Source organism: Eubalaena glacialis, chromosome 2 (assembly GCF_028564815.1).
Source record: "Eubalaena glacialis isolate mEubGla1 chromosome 2, mEubGla1.1.hap2.+ XY, whole genome shotgun sequence".
NCBI classification, from domain to species: domain Eukaryota; kingdom Metazoa; phylum Chordata; class Mammalia; order Artiodactyla; family Balaenidae; genus Eubalaena; species Eubalaena glacialis.
This window is the reverse complement of record NC_083717.1, coordinates 155241123-155257594: the sequence shown is the minus strand read 5'-3', so window position 1 is coordinate 155257594 and position 16472 is coordinate 155241123. Positions and strand designations below refer to the sequence as shown.

The 16472-nt window shown below is 35.6% G+C and overlaps 1 protein-coding gene across 1 annotated transcript in view; it reads right to left on the bottom strand.

The window, feature by feature from the left end:
- Positions 1-948: 948 nt before the first annotated feature.
- SLC38A6 (solute carrier family 38 member 6) overlaps positions 949-16472 on the bottom strand; it is a 68450-nt gene continuing 52926 nt past the window's right edge. Inside the window, exons 9-16 of the mRNA XM_061182654.1 lie at positions 11802-11867; positions 11487-11540; positions 9418-9497; positions 8971-9071; positions 3490-3614; positions 2189-2333; positions 1988-2082; positions 949-1799 (exon numbers count right to left, since the gene is read on the bottom strand). Coding sequence (XP_061038637.1) covers positions 1719-1799; positions 1988-2082; positions 2189-2333; positions 3490-3614; positions 8971-9071; positions 9418-9497; positions 11487-11540; positions 11802-11867 — 747 coding nt within the window. The 3' untranslated portion in view covers positions 949-1718. The remainder of the gene's footprint in view (positions 1800-1987; positions 2083-2188; positions 2334-3489; positions 3615-8970; positions 9072-9417; positions 9498-11486; positions 11541-11801; positions 11868-16472) is intronic.

The following is a 16472-nucleotide window of genomic DNA, read 5'->3' as shown; positions in this document are numbered from 1 at the left end:
GAACGATTTATAACCTCCAAACAAAGTATGATATAAATCATCAATATTTGTCTCTGTTCGCCAAGTAGAAAGTCACATGTTTTAGTGACAAATGAGAAAGCTCAGAGAACTTTCAAATCCACAGCCAATCATCACAGCTCTATCTCATACTGCGTGACAGAGGAAAATCACAAAAGTTTCTTAGTCAGGATTTGGAGTCAGGGCAAAATACCAAGTGGAATAATCCAACGGTTTTGTTATTGGTGACTGATGTTGACATTAACCTACGAACTAAAATTCAATTTTGTATATAAACAATATACTGATTTCTTTAAAAACAAACAAAAAATTGTCTCAATATATTTAATAACATTAAAAACTTCTCTGTGAAAGATGTTGTTAAGAGAATGAAAAGGCAACTCACAGACTGGGAGAAAATCTTTGTGAAACACATATCTGATAAAGGATTGGTGTCTAAAATATACAAAGAAGGCTTAAAACTCAACAATGTAAAAACAACCCAATTTTAAAAATCTGAACCTCACCAAAGAAAATATACAGATGGCAAATAAACATGTGAAAAGATGCTCAACATCATATGTCAATAGGGAAATGCAAATTAAAACAACAATGAGATACAACTGCACACCCATTAGAATGGCAAAAATCCGAAACACTGACAACACCCAATGTCGGCAAGGATGTGGAACAACAGGAACTCTCACACATTGCTGGCAGGACTGCAAAACGTTACAGCCACTTTGGAAGGCAGTTGGGCAGTTTCTTATAAGACTAAATATTCTACCATACCATGCAGCAATTGCTAAAAAATAGTCTTTGGTATTAACCCAAATAAGCTGAAAATTTCTGTCCACACAAAAGTCTGCATACAAATGTTTGTAGCAGCTTTATTCACAAATGACAAAATTTGGAAGCAAACAAGAGGTCATTCAACAGGTGAATGGAAAAACAAACTGTGGTACATCCAAACAATGGAATACTGTCAGTGAAACAAACTGTGGCACATCCATACAATGGAATATTGTCAGTGAAACAAACTGTGGTACATCCATACAATGGAATATTGTCAGTGATTAAAAACAAAGAGCTATCAAGTTATGAAAAGACACGGAGAAAACTTAAACGCACATTGCTAAGTGAAAGAAGCCAGCCCGAAAGGTTAGATACTATATGATTCCACCAAATGACATTTTAGAAAAGGCTCATGGGGAATGCTCATGGTTTTTATGGAGACAGTAAAAAGATCAGTGGTTGCATCAAAAGTGAACCCTACTGTAAACTATGAACTTCAGTTAATAGTAATGTATCAAAGTTGGCTCATCAAGTATAACAAATGTACTTCACTAATGCAAGATGTTAGTAATGTGGGACACTATGGGTGTGCTGGAATGAGGGAATATATGAGAACTCTCTGTACTTTCTGTTCAATTATTTCTGTAAACGTTAAAACTACCCTAAAAAATAAAGTCTGTTAATTAAAAAAAAAAACACAAACAAAAGATGCTCAACATATTCAAGAGCATTTTGAGTTTCTTATTTTGATTAAAACTGCTATGTCTACTTTCCCCTACCGACTCCTGTTTTGTTCTGCTTTTCTGTCAATGCTTGCAAAAATGTTAACCCATATAAAGAGGATTCATCCAAGGTGCCTTCCAGAATAATTCCTTTTTGCATTTGGAGGTAAATTATTCAGCAAAAGACGTGGGAAAATATTTCTTTCACTTATTAATCCAATTAAAAATAATGAGTGCTAAACTAAAATTACCAACCAAAATACCAAAGATGAGCAAAACAAACGCCTGTGGAAATAAGGAAAAAAGATAAAGAACAATTAGAGCATTATTTTAAACCTTCACCTGCTCCAATAATGTACATTATAGTTCAAAATACATTAACTTTCGTGATGTAGGTAAAATACTTAATTATAAAATGACAAGTTATTTCTTAAAATAAGATTCTTAAAAGAAACAAACAAAAATCAACCTACCCCAAACTTTTTCCATGAGAGAAAATCCTCTCTGCTCAGTTTAAGATAAAACAGTCCCGGGAACACAAAAATCAAACACGTTGATGTACTGGAACCTTAAAGTGGGGAGGAAAAGAAAAGAATATTGCCAGATTCAGATGTGAGACTGGATGACAATTTAATCTATTTTAGAAAATGGAATTTTTGAAATAGAAAACTTACCAACTACACCAAATACATTCTTAATGTCAGGAACATATATCGCAAGTAAAACAATGATAATATTGAGAGCTACAGTGATCAAAGAATGGCGAATCCATGAGAATGGAAAATTGGAGAAAAACATCATCATTAAAGCTTTCCTTGCCTGTATAACAGAAAAAGATTTAAGCAAAGAGGAGGTATCAAAGCCAAACTACTTGCTTAGGGAAACACATGTATGGTACAGTTACCATGATATTCTTGCTCTCTAAACCATTTAGATTCCAAAAATATGGCATAAACTATTACTGTAAGGTATTTATTGCATATAAACTGAGAAATATACCTATCTGTGTGAGCGTCATAAAAACTGTTTTGGTTTTATTCTTGAAAAAATTTTCACATGCAATTTCTTTCTGTTGTATAATTTTCAAAATTACCAACAATAACACTTTGTGAAGAAATCACAGAGTATCATTTTCATGAAATTCAACAGATAAAAGAACAAATGGTTTAAAACAGAAAAAGAAGTCATGCCATGATAAAGAAATACCATTTGCTGCTTTATGTTATATTATCTGTTTCACAGCATGTAAATGTGAAAACTAGTTCATTATGCTCTCCACTGCTAAGGCAGCCAACAGGCAGTCACGTCCCACAAGCGTTTACCCAGCCCCCGCTACACTCCTGGCGCTGCGGTCCCCGCAGGGAGGAGGCCCCAGTCTTAAGCAGCTCCCCGTTCAGGGGCTCAGGTCGTCCACTAGAAGCATCTGTACCCAAAGCCTATGATTCCATTCTCCCAGAAATTCTCAAGAGTCTTACATATGGCAACTAAATGCCGAGTGATGATCTGCTGTGCCCCTTAAACTATAACTCTAGAGCAAATAAAATCTGTGACTAAGATTAGACTAGAACGTCTATGTGAAAATAAATTTCCAATAAACTAGAAGGAGCTTATTTTTGCTGACTTGACTTTTTCCTCTTCGCGCACATTCTTTTGAAAACAGAATACAGAATTAAAGGGGAAAAAAAAAAAACCCAAAAAACTTCAGAAGAACGATAGTCTCTAAATTGGAAACAATGCTGTGGGAGAGCGTAAATCTAAACTAAATCTGAAAAAGCACAAATTAGTTTAGCGGTTCACTGTTATTTTTGTGCTTTCATGGGGCCATAGGCAAGTATGAGGTCTTTGATCAATTACTGGACAAATGAATAAGATATACAAGACTAGATGTGATTCAAACATTCTAGTCTGTAAAGAATTAGTGTCGCCATATTAGGGAGCTGCTACACCAAGCAACAAAACCTTTAAGAGTACTTACAGGGAAGTGGATTACAGGGACTGTCAAAAGCACAGCAAATAGTATGCATAACTTCACAGTCATGACGACAACATCATGTGGCAAGTATTTACTATAACCTTGTAGTAATTCTGACGCCACACTGTCTGCAAATTTAAAAAACAATAATAAGGATCACATTATAAACTACTAAGATGTTAATAACAGTAACATTATTTTCCTTTGCACAAACGGATCTTAACAGATTTTGGATTCCCAGTACCAAATCCATCTCTGGCCTTTTTCCTATCCTATGAAACACAGAGACATTAAGTAAATATCTTCTGGAAACCTACAGTGTTTTCTTTTAATGAAACTAGAAATTGGCCCGGCAGAATCTCTAAAATTATGACAATGAATATACATTTAAGAAAATCTCTTTAGAACTTTTCCATAATCTGAAGGTTTTGAACAACACTTATGTTATTTTATAAAGTGCTTTCATGTATACTACTGAATTTGGTCCTTATGATAACAATATAAGATAGGTAGCTAGGCTAAAAATTATTAACTGACTTGTCCAAGATCATACAGTACAAAGGGGCAGAGCTGGCAGAGCTGTACTCCCAAATTTTTTTGATGCCAAAGCCTTTCCTTAATATTGCAATGTTTTCTAGGATCTTATAGTTTTGCGCATGTTACCTGCTTCATCAACATTTCACCTGTAGATTCATCTTTCATAAAAGAGAATGCAGTGTTAGGGTAATGGCTTCCTTAGCAAGCCAGTGTGGTAGTCAGTGACAGAATCTGAACAAGCTGACCATGCTTTGCTCCCTGGTGTTCTTCTATCCTCACGTCTTCCTCACTCCAAGCCAGAGGAGGGCTATTAAGAGTGAGAGTTCTCAAGAACACTCCATATCACTGCCTTGTAGGGAAAGATGAGTTTGTACTTAGAATAGAATTGTGGTTTTTTTGTTGTTGTTCTTTGTTTTTGTTTTTTTAATTTGAGACCATACGGTTTGGAAAAGTCACTTTGCAGAAAATAAGAAAACAAATCAAATACACCTCTGTTTTCAAATACCTTAAAATTTAAAGGGGAGATAAGATGAAGACACACACGTATAATAGAAAGTGTGTAAACACAGACACACTTAAGCGGAAGAAGAAGGTCTAAACAAAGAGCTATGGTGGTTCTGAACAGGGAATGATAACTATGGCTTTGGGATGAACGTGAACGAAATCCAGGAAGACTTGAGAAGAGTCATCATGATATAGTGAGTAGCAGGAGAGTAGAGGGGCTTGAATTCTGAGATCAAACAGACTAAGATTCAAATCCTACTCTTACTAGCAACTTAACTTCGCTGAGTCTCTTGGTTTTTACATTTGTAAAATGGGGACAATAATATATTGACCTACAGAGTTACTGAGAACCTGACATGAGTTAATGTATGTGTGCTGACGTTCAAAGATGTGGGGAAGAAACTCTCTCTGGTAGCAATACGCATCCAAGAAAATGAGCAGCCCAATAGCACTTCAGAGGCTGAAAGACTGTGTGGTAGAGCAGAGAGAGTAGTGGGTGATAAGGCTGGAAATGCATTTAAGACCAGTAACAGAGCTCTTCGTAGGGTCTGGACTCAATCTGGTAGGCCACCGAGATGCAATGACTTCTGAAGAACAGTGCATTATGATCTGAACTAAGCAGGAAGACAGATTGGAAGAAAAAGAGGCCCCAAACAGGAATAACAGTTAGAAGGCTACTGTCATAACCACTGAGAGGTAATGAGAATTTGAACTAGATTAGTAACGATGGAAATGGGATAGAAACTAATTGTTGAAAGTATCAAAGACATACTTGATATAACGTGGGACTAATGGACCAAGTAAGAGATTAAGAAGAGCCAGGAAAGCTGGGTTCTAGTCCCAAATATGTGAGATACCTGTGACTCTTTGGAAAAATATAGCAAACTATTTTATTTCCACTTTCTGAATCATAAAAATGAGCTATTAACACTTACTGCTTAAGAACTTTGTAGACTTTTAAAATGGTCTGGTTATTATGCAACATTTGGGTATTGGCCTGGTTTACCAGAGGAACACTTTTTATTCCTCACCTTATAATGCTTTAACATCTGTAATCAGAGCCAATATTATTAATCTAGGTACATACTTATTGGTCCCTTTAGTCTGATAAAATTTAGATATTAATTAAGCCTTGAGAGCACTGAATGAAAGGATCCCAAGCAGCTCCAGAAGCCTGAAGAACTAGATTTATTACAAATTCAAAATACCTGTTACATGTCTACTTTCTACTTTCCCAAGACAAAAACCTTTTTCATGAGCCAGTCAATTCTGTGTTCTTAGCTGAGCCTTATGCAAGGGATAGAGTACAACACACTTCTCTGCATTCAGACAAATCTCTACAAATCTCAGGAAGAACCTGATGGTGATCTCTGCAAGTTATATATTCTATTGAAGTCAGGAGGCTGTCCTGTTTAATACACACTGTCAAACAGGGGATGAAGTTTATAAAGATTATCACAGAGTAACAGAAAGATCACTGGATTAATATTCAGGAGACATGCCACTAATTGTGAGACAGGTCACTTCACCTCTTGGACTTAAGCTACTCATCTATAAAATGAGTTGAAGGCGTTAATTTGTGACAAGCCCTTCTGATAAGGTCTCAAGCTCTTCTGATAAGGTCTCAAGCTCAATCAGCAATTTCTTTCTGTAAGACTGACAGCTACTGCTATTCCAATAGAAATATACTGTAAAAGACTTTCAACCCAAAAAAGAAACACTGTGAATAGCAAATCAATATCTGAATCTTCTTCTGTCTTTGGAGAAGGAACTACTTTTATATCATTCTTTCTTTCCTTCTATCTATCTATCACCTACCTGCCAGCCTACCATGTGATTTTCTTAGATCTGTATTTCTCCATTACATAAAGAGTGGATATTCTGAAGAATCTGCATCAGTGGAAAAGGGTTAAGTCAGAGACAACAGCTTTACTTGATAACCAGGAAAATCCCTGTGTAGGAAACATTTCACGTACATGATGAAAATATTTAGCCTCTGTGTTCAGGCAAAAATAGATAGATAGATAGATAGATAGATAGATAGATAGATAGATAGATAGATAGACAGATATGCCTAGAGCTTAAGTGAGCCAGGTTTTTCCAAAAGTTCACTTTGTGAAAAACTTGGAATGAAGGGAATCTGGATTCTGTGGCATAATTCCTGAGGAGGCAGCACAGTAATAAAGGCATTGACTTTGGAGAAAATCAGAATTGGATTCAAATCCCAACTCATTATTCATTAGCTGCAGGTACTGGCCAAAGTGCCCAACCTATCTGAAACTATATCTTGCAGAGCCGTCATAAGGACTGAGTTAGGCAATGTATATAATAAAACACCTGGCACGTACAGAATAAATGTTAGCTCAATGAATGCATTAGCATCCATCCTTCCTCCACTTCCCTTTCCATCTAAACTTTCTTATACTTTAACACAGCTCCTAACATCTCGTGGTAATATTTTTGTAACTACTTTTCAGCTGTCCTGGAAACTGGTAGGCCATTTGAGGTTTCTTCCAGATAGCTCTATTGATCCATAGGGAAGAAAAGGAGGTCCATTTTTTGGACTTTTTCTCAATTTTGGAAGATCCTTAAATATATCCCGAAATAGTATTTGTGCCAGGTGACAATTTCAATTTATAAAAATATACAGCTATTCTACTAAGTTTTTGCTGAATCCCAACAAAGACCCTGCTGTAGTATCTCATTGTTATAGAAAAGTATCACCGTGCTCAACTCTGTACAAAAACAAAGGTAACAACCAAAAATAGAGTTTATGTATTTCAAGAATTTTATTTCCTTAACAATGATCAAAAAAGTTTAACAATCTGCTTTAACTTTCCTTGTAGTGCATCCATGCTCATGTTGGAAGTAGGAAGTAACGCTCTTCCGGATGGTGTGTACAGAGCTCTACCACTCTTATTCAACATAGTACAAAAATGCAAGAGCAGATTTAGATTCATCAATCGCCTTTATTACTGTTGAAATGACATAGAGTTAGCAAGAAAAGGACTATATAGAGCAATTATAATTTTCTCACACACTGAAAAGTCTAAGATAATACACTGATAATAATATACTGAAAAGTTACCATATTTAAATTAAGTTCCATTAATGACAGTAAGAAGAGAAGTACAGTGCTGAAAAAAGAGCACCTGAAATTATGAAATAATTGCAATAATAATGATAACAGTAATGATAATACACCACCAGCAGTAGCTCTCCTTTGTGGAAGGCTGCTGTGTGCCAGATACTGTAACAGGCATTTTACATATAACTTATTTCCTCTTCAATATAATTCTATACAATTATCTCTGTGTTACAGATTAGGAGATGAAGATAGTACAAGGTGAAGTACCCTGGTTCAAGGCCACACAGCTAGTTAGAGCACAGTGGTTTTTTGAATCATATTTGTTGGGTTTCAAAATCCATACTCTTTCCACTGGGCTTAGGAAAGGTAGTTATGCAAGTAAATGTCCAAAAACTTGTCAGACTTGAAAAAACTCTGGAAGGTAAGCAAAGCACCATCACAAGCCATCGTGAATGTCTAAAACCTGAAACACATGCACAAGGCCACCGACCGTGAAATCAGAGTCAGAACAGCTAAATATAACAAAAGTAATAATAGCCATCTACCTGGAGCGTTGTTATAGGGGCATTCATAAACTGAAAAGTGTATTCAAGGATTTGACAAATTAAGTGCAGTTTGTTATAATGTGTTTGTTTGCAAATTAAACAAGTGTGCTTGCAAATTTAACAAGAGAGCTTACAATTTTTTTTCTTGTTCTAGACTTTTAAGTTTTATTTTTTCTTGAGGTTCTTACCAGAAGAGAAAAAAACTCACCAAGCACATAACTTTTCAAAAGTAAATAAAAGAAAATTTTACTTTTATTTTATGAATTTAAAAGAATTCTTTAAAAATTTAGAGAGAAAGTTCATGGCAAAGCACAGAATACACACTGCAGAACTGTGTGAATTAAATCTAAAGGCAGAGGTCTCTGACATAAGGGTACAACTATATTCCAAGTAAAACCCTTTCCTTTCTCAACTTGTTGTTTTGCAATTAAGATGACTGATTCTCTCAACCTCCCAAACTGCTGAACTAGAGTCTAACATACTGAATTCTCAATTAAAAAAAAAATAAAATCATTATTGCACTTTTTTTTTTCCTCGTAGAAAGACTTCAGTGTTTCTAAGCCCGAGATTTTACTTGGGTGTTTAAGAAAATTTTCATATGAAGTTATCAATCTTAAATTTGATCCACCTTTTTAAGAGAAAGAAAATCAGTTCTTTAAGGCCTGTAGAGCCACCACAGTGGTGCACTGAATTCTGGCAGCCTGAACAAATTAACTTGCTAATGAAAGGCAGAAACAAAGTCCATATTCAGGTGTGAGATCAACTACAGAACAATTTATTTTGTCATCTATAATGAAATAATATACTTACCATAAAAAGTGAGGTACCCAAAGAGTGCAGATATAAAATAAATGAGAAAACTTAAAGCAATTGCTGTATTGGTTACATTCTGCATCCTTTTCTTAGAAGGTCTAAAAGAAAAAAATGGTAAAATTAGAATCTGTGATCTGAATTATATCTAAATAGATAAATATCTCCCAAGCTATTCAAAAGGATTCCTTAATCACTCAAGACCTAGTTCTCTAATAACTACACACTAGAATTCTTGATTTGAAATTACTGCACAAAGGATTATGCTTCAAAGAAACATTCTCAACTTAGAACTAAGTCTTGGTGGTTTTGTTTTGTTTTAAACTAACACCTACAATCCAGTGGTGGGAGGGAAGGATTCATAGAGGAGAATGTTATTCAATCTGAAAGTCCTAGAAGTAAAAAGACATACTAACACATTTTAAATATTCCAGGATTCTATAGTACCTTTGAAGTTCACAGTATATGGGCAATATTGAGGTGTGGCAGAGAAATGAAAAAGCCATGGTTGGTATGGCATAAGCACTCTGAAAAAAAAATTTTTTAAAGATGAAATTATTAAATGCTACTCTGTTGAAACCACTACTTCATTTGACAATAAAATCAGTTCTCCCCAAAAAAAATATCAATTTAGTTAAATTTCTTTCATGTTTCATGAATCACCTGTTTATAAAATAAGAGTTTTTTTTTTTTTTTTTTTAAACGAGACACACAATTATGGTCCCCAGTAAATATTTTACTTGATAGCTGTATTGCCCACACTAGCGAAAATATTTCTTGGCTGCTTCCACACCATGTTGGTTTTACTACAATCACTGCTGCTTCTATATTATATCAGTAAGATAAAAATAATTAAGGTAAGATAAATAACATTTAGGTAAGATGAAAAATAATAACATTTTAGAAATGATCTTATTGTAATTCTCAGTCTTTCCTAATGCATGTATTAGGAAACTCAAATACATCTTATTACCCTAAGCAGCAATAATAGTTAATGCTTTTGAACCTCCTTTCACCAACTCAATTCAAGTACCAACTTAATCTAAGAGAATACTGAATATATTAATCACATCTTAGCATCTATAACTAGGGTCTCTTTTGATGGGAATGAACATGATTTATTCTAGACCAACAAATTCATAGAGATCCACTGGAATATATGAACAAAAGTTGTTGTTTTTTTAAAATTAGAATAGTTAAGAACCAGAGAAAGTCACAAAGCAAACAAAAGTTACCATCTAAAAGAAAACACTGTCTTTACAAAATAGATGGTGATGATTTACTTTCTCTTTTCTACTCTAAAAAAATTTCTCCTTAACTAACTTAAGGCTCTTCAGCAAAAGAAGTTCCAGATGACTGTAGATCTATCTTCAGACACAAGGCCTCCTAAAATATCGTAAGAGAGCTGGCAGGAAGGAAAGCTGTAGCATTTCCCAAGGCTAGATTAGGAGAATGAAATTCAATTCACAAATTCTCTTTCATATACTGCTCAGTTTCCTGGCTTGTCAATTACCCTACCTAAATCTTTAAGGCACATGGAGGCCTTTACCATGTAAAAGATGTGGTAACCTCCCTTGTGGGGCCAGACAGACATTTCGCATTTAAAAACTGGGGAATAAGGGAGTTCCCTGGTGGCCTAGTGGTTAGGATTCCAGGCTTTCATTGCTGTGGCCTGGGTTCAATCCCTGGTTGGGGAACTGCGTTCCCGTAAGCTGCAAGGCACGGCCAAAAACAAAACAAAACAAGACAACAACGAAAAAGAACTCTGGGGAATAAAAAGGAAAATTTTGCATGGAGGAGTTATCACACTAAAATGCTACACTAATAGAGTTATACATGAGTAGTGGGGATTCTAGTATCTGGGACCTGCATTTTAGCAGAATCAAAAAGTGTACATGAAGAAACCTGCAGCAACAAGGAACACATGGAGCTCTTCTAGAATGGTAAAGTAGAGATCATTCAGATCAGTTTCCTGTCTCCTCTGCGGATGCTCAGGGGCTCTTGCAGGCATTTCAAATATCCTAGGGCTCTCAGAGAAGGCAAGGGGGACTTGGTCCTTCTGCCTCTGCTACAGGCATCATAAATTTCAACTTTGGAATGTCAGCCAGAAGACGCATTGGCAGCGCTCAACTGCTGGTCCAAGGATGAGGCTGTTTAGCCACAGACCAAGGTTCTACTCACAGGGGAGGAGTTTTTGATATAATTGGCTATTTAGCTTTACAAGTCCAGAGGGCAACAGGAAGTCTGTATGCACAGAGGACCTTATTGGCCAGACCAGACATTCAGTAAATCTGTTCTCTTAGGCAGTGGTCCATTTAAAACAGGCTCCATTTAAAGGCGTGCCAAAAAAAAGGTGGCTGTTTCATAATGGGCCACCTTCTGGGAAGCAACCCTATACTGAGCACTTTCATGAAAATTAATTAGTTACGGGTTAAAGACCTAAGAGACCCTGTTACACAAATCTCTTAAACTTGAAATGTGAAAAAACTAAAAGTATCTGTTAATAACTTACACACCTCTTTGGAGAAATGAAAGAGCTTTGGTTTACAATCATCTGTAGCATTTGAAATCTGTTTAAGAGGATTGAGGGGAAAGAGAGAAACCAGCAGTCATTAAAAGTTAGAATACATCAAAAAAACCAAGATGAATTTATTATTACTGGGCTTTCAAATAAAAATATTTCAAAACAAAGTTCCAAAATGCAATATAGCCATTACTTTTTTATTAATTAGGAAAAGAATCATTATTAGTCATATTTTATTTTTCTTTTTAGCTTAAAATAAAAAGGAAGAAACTGAAAAAAAGAAACCAAACAAAAACAAAACAATTACCTGGGTGTATTGCTCTACAGAATTTAATGTCAGAGGACAAGGGATGGACCATTTTTTGATTATTATCTGTAAGAATAAGTAGGATCAGACGATTTCTTACCAAATTCATGACAAGAAATTGATTTCAAATAGGTCAGTATTATTTCAATTAATCTAACACCATACCAAATAATATGCTAACTAATAAAAGATTCTTTGTTCTTGTCATTTCCCTAGATAGAATGGGGCCATCATCTGACACGGGCAACTACGGTGGGAGAGCATGGGGGGCTGCATAGTTGTTTGGTGGAGATCTCCCTCACTGAAGACTGAGAGCTTTCAAAACTCCAATAGTATCAAGGCATTAAAAGAAAATCCAACTCAGAATGCAAACATGATGTTTTTAGTGACAATAGTACAAGAATATGGCTATCTGTGGACCTGGCATCAGTAGCAGACAGAGAAATATTAATAGCAGTTTTGGAAATGGTCACAGGTAGATGCAAAGGGGGAGGCTCAGGGATTTCTGATGTATGAGCACTGGCCCTCCTTGCTTTTTTCAGACTTATATCACTTTTGGTGAATGTGGATGAAGGTGGCAAAGAATAAGAGCACAAAGCTACGGAACTAGACCTGGTAAAAATGAATTTTTTAAAAAATTAAAAGAAATCCAGAGGGCTGCTATTTCCCAGAAACAATCAATGAAAATGTTTCAGGATTTTACTCTTAATTGTGGCCATCCTGTTCCTAGACCTACAGTTGAGTTGGTCAACATTACCACTGTTGTAGTTGTTTCAGGGCACTTAATTACTCTGTAAATACTTGCTCTAGGCTGAAACCCAGCATACAAAAGGGCAAGGGAGAATAAAGGAAGCATTTGTCCTTTGCAGAAGACCAGTAAGTAAATATTATACTATTCCTATTCGGTATTTATCTAGTTTCAGATTTTAACTAATTCAATCAAAATTTTACATAGTGATAAAACAAACCCAAGGAAAACATATACTTTTAGGATTAAATTAATGAGTCAACTAAAAAATTACTCTTATTTAAAACCCTCACCAAGAGAAAAAAAAGAACTGTAAGGATAAACTGGGCAAGTTGCTTTGATATTTCTAGGTAAGTTTTCAATACGGAATAAAACTAAATGGTCAACTTACCAAAAGGAAAAAAAAAAAACAAAATCAAAAGCAATAATCTCACCATATTTTTTTTCTGATATGTTTGCCCAAAAAGGATGAGGATGGGGTGGGGTAGAAGCAAAGTTGTTACTGGTCTCTCTCTCCAGCCCTGCTCCAAATTCAGCATCTCTCATTTCCCCCTGACTAACAGTGGAGGTGGCAGCAGCAACAACCATTTACATTGTGTACCAGGTAGTTTGATAAGGTCGGTATGTGAGCTACCTCATTTTATCAGCTGTTATTACGAGACTTGCAAACCCAAATATTTCAAAACAGTGCTCTAAAATGCAAGAAAATGATTATTTTTTCATTAATTAGAAAATATCATTAGCAGCCTGATTTTATATTAACATAAAATTCAGTTACTACAGCTAATTTCTCTGCAGAGACCCATCTCAAGCCCAAGTGACATCCTATAAAGCAGAAGTACAGAAGAGGAATGGAAGATACCTGACAACAAAGGGTAACAGGGAGTCCTTGCTCAAGTTGAAGGCAGAACACAGTAAGAAGATAAACCCAGGGGTCAGAAAGAAAGACAAAGGGAAAAAGAAGATTAAGCATTAAAAATACTTGTTCACTTGCACAGGAGGCCCTTCCCTCTTCTCTCTGCTCCAAGTCATTCCCATCTTTCAAGCCTCAGTTCAAGTTTTATTTCCTTCCACATCCTTCTTTATTCTACCTGTTGGTGATCCTTCTCTCCTCTCAACTCTTATGTCACTCCTATTTTGAAGCAAATAAATCAATACTTAATTATGTATTGACTATATTGTTCTCTATTTTTTTTCTGATAAATTTATCTTCTTTCCCTGACTAGAATGGCAGATCCTTAAGGGTAGTGTCCTGATTAACCTCCCACAACTCTAATGCCTACCATAGTGCTCAGCAGAAGGAAATCCAAATCTAACCAAAATCGATTCAAATAGTTCTCTATTTTCATTACTGACTTATTAAAATATTACTTCAAATATTAGTATTAGAATACTAACCTGTACTCAAGGCAGAACTTTTAGAAAGAATAGAAATTCATTTTTGTTCAAGAATGGACCAAAAAAGGTACCATCATGCTGAGCCACTGCTAAAATAAAATTTATTTTTAAAATTTTAGGTATTTCAGCAGGGCCAAAAATTTATGTCAAAAAGTTTTAAGCAAAATAAGGATCTGGGACAATAGATAAGAGTATAGGTTTTGATTTGTAATAGTCTACAGTATAGGGTAAACATAACTTCTATATGCACTGGGAAACCAAAAACTTTGTGTCACTCGCTTTATTACAATACTAGGTTTATTGCAGTGGTCTGGAACCAAACCCGCAATATCTCTGAGGTATGCCTATATGCCAATTAAAAAGAGAATTAAGAAGAAAGTATACAGTGTTCTCACTGTCCCATTGTAGACCAAATTTAAATTGTGCTCCTAGGTAAAATCTGAGCAGATGGTTTGTAAAGCATAATAAATGCAGAATAAGGGTATTATTTCCATATGACAGCTACAGTAGGAATCTGCATCAAATTAAAGAGTATCTGCCATGACAGAAATGAAAACTGTGAAAACTACAATAGACATGCTGTATCAATACATTTTACCTGCTTCAAATTATTGGCTATAAAAACCAAATTACTCCTAACTATGCAATGCTTGTGTGGTCAATTATCTGTGAGGAAAATATTCAATGTGTGTACACTGATTCTCTTTAATATCCATATGTTCATTTGCAAATACAGGCCACTCTAAACCATGTAGATGCTTCTCAACAATCAAACTATGATGAAATTATTTGTTGTTTCCCTCTTAATGTGGCACCTAAAAAGTGTGTTTATGGATGTTAAGTAAACTTATTGTGGTAATCATCTCGCAATATATGTAAGTCGTCATTATGCTGCACACCTTAAACTTATGCAGCGCTGTAAGTTTATATCTTTATAATGTCAATTATATCTCAATAAAATAGAAAAAAATCTTTAAAAAAAAGTGTATGTTCAGGCTTCCCTGGTGGCGCAGTGGTTAAGAATCTGCCTGCCAACTCAGGGGACATAGGTTTGAGCCCTGGTCCGGGAAGATCCTACGTGCCGTGGAGCAACTAAGCCCATGTGCCACAACTACTGAGCCTGTGCTCTAGAGCCCGCAAGACACAACTACTGAGCTCACGTGCCACAACTACTGAAGCCCGTGCTCCTAGAGCCCATCCCGTGCTCGGCAACAAAAGAAGCCACCGCAACGAAGAGTAGCCCCTGCTCGCCGCAACTAGAGAAAGCCCGCACGCAGCAATGAAGACCCAATGCAGCCAAAAAAATAAAATAAATAAATAAGACCAGTAGGATATTAGAAATGAAAAAAAGAATTATTAGCAATAGATTATTTATTTTTAAAAGTGTATGTTCAATTCACTTACTTGTAAGATACAAGTTGGGCAATTTTTGCGGGGGAGGACAATGATTTTAATGTTGATAAATTCAACAAATGATTAAATGTAAGCACTGTTAAGTATTTTTAGTTTTAAGAGCATTCATTAAAGTATAACTATTTCTGTACACTGAAACCAGGGTCACTTTCACTTCATCTAAATAATCTAAAGTTGTTTTATCCTTGTATCCCAGAAGATAGTTTAGCCTAAGTTAAATGCATCCTAAATGTTTTGACAGCTTGGAAATCTGGTTCTATATGGTTTAACAAATGATGTGTTGTCTTGCTCTTTTGGACGGCATTTTTCTTTCATTCATTTCTCAATAACAAAGTAGAGTTTAAATAAGCTTATGATTTTAAGAGTTTAATCAAGCCATTTAGGTATGTATCTTGGCAAGTTTAAAATGTTTAATCCTACTTAAGGTTTGACAGACTGACTATGGAATAAACTGCTAAGCAAAAAGAAAAAGGATTTTTTTCCCAAAATTTCACACAAAAATACAGTCTTTGGAATGTTAAAATATGTTTTAGACGAATTAAAAAGAAATAAGAGGGGCTTCCGTGGTGGCGCAGTGGTTGAGAATCTGCCTGCCAATATGGGGGACACGGGTTCGAGCCCTGGTCTGGGAAGATCCCACATGCCGCGGAGCAACTGGGCCCGTGAGCCACAATTGCTGAGCCTGCGCATCTGGAGCCTGTGCTCCGCAACAAGAGAGGCCGCGATAGTGAGAGGCCCGCGCACCGCGATGAGGAGCGGCCCCGGCTTGCCGCAACTAGAGAAAGCCCTCGCACAGAAACAAAGACCCAACACAGCCATAAATAAATAAATAAATAAATAAATAAAAATTAAAAAAAAAAAAAAAAGAAATAAGAAATTCAAATTCTTTTATCTTTTTAAAAAAATTCTCTTATCTTTATATTAAATTATTTTATAAATATTAGAATAAAGTTTACCATCTGAGAGATATTTTTCCTACGTTATAACAAAAATGAGCTAATTTAAAAAAACATTCCACATGTGAAAAAAAAAATTTCTTTGCAGCAGGCTTTTCATGAGAGCTTAACCACGCTGAATAAACCAGACCAGATAGAATTCAGGCGCTCCAATTC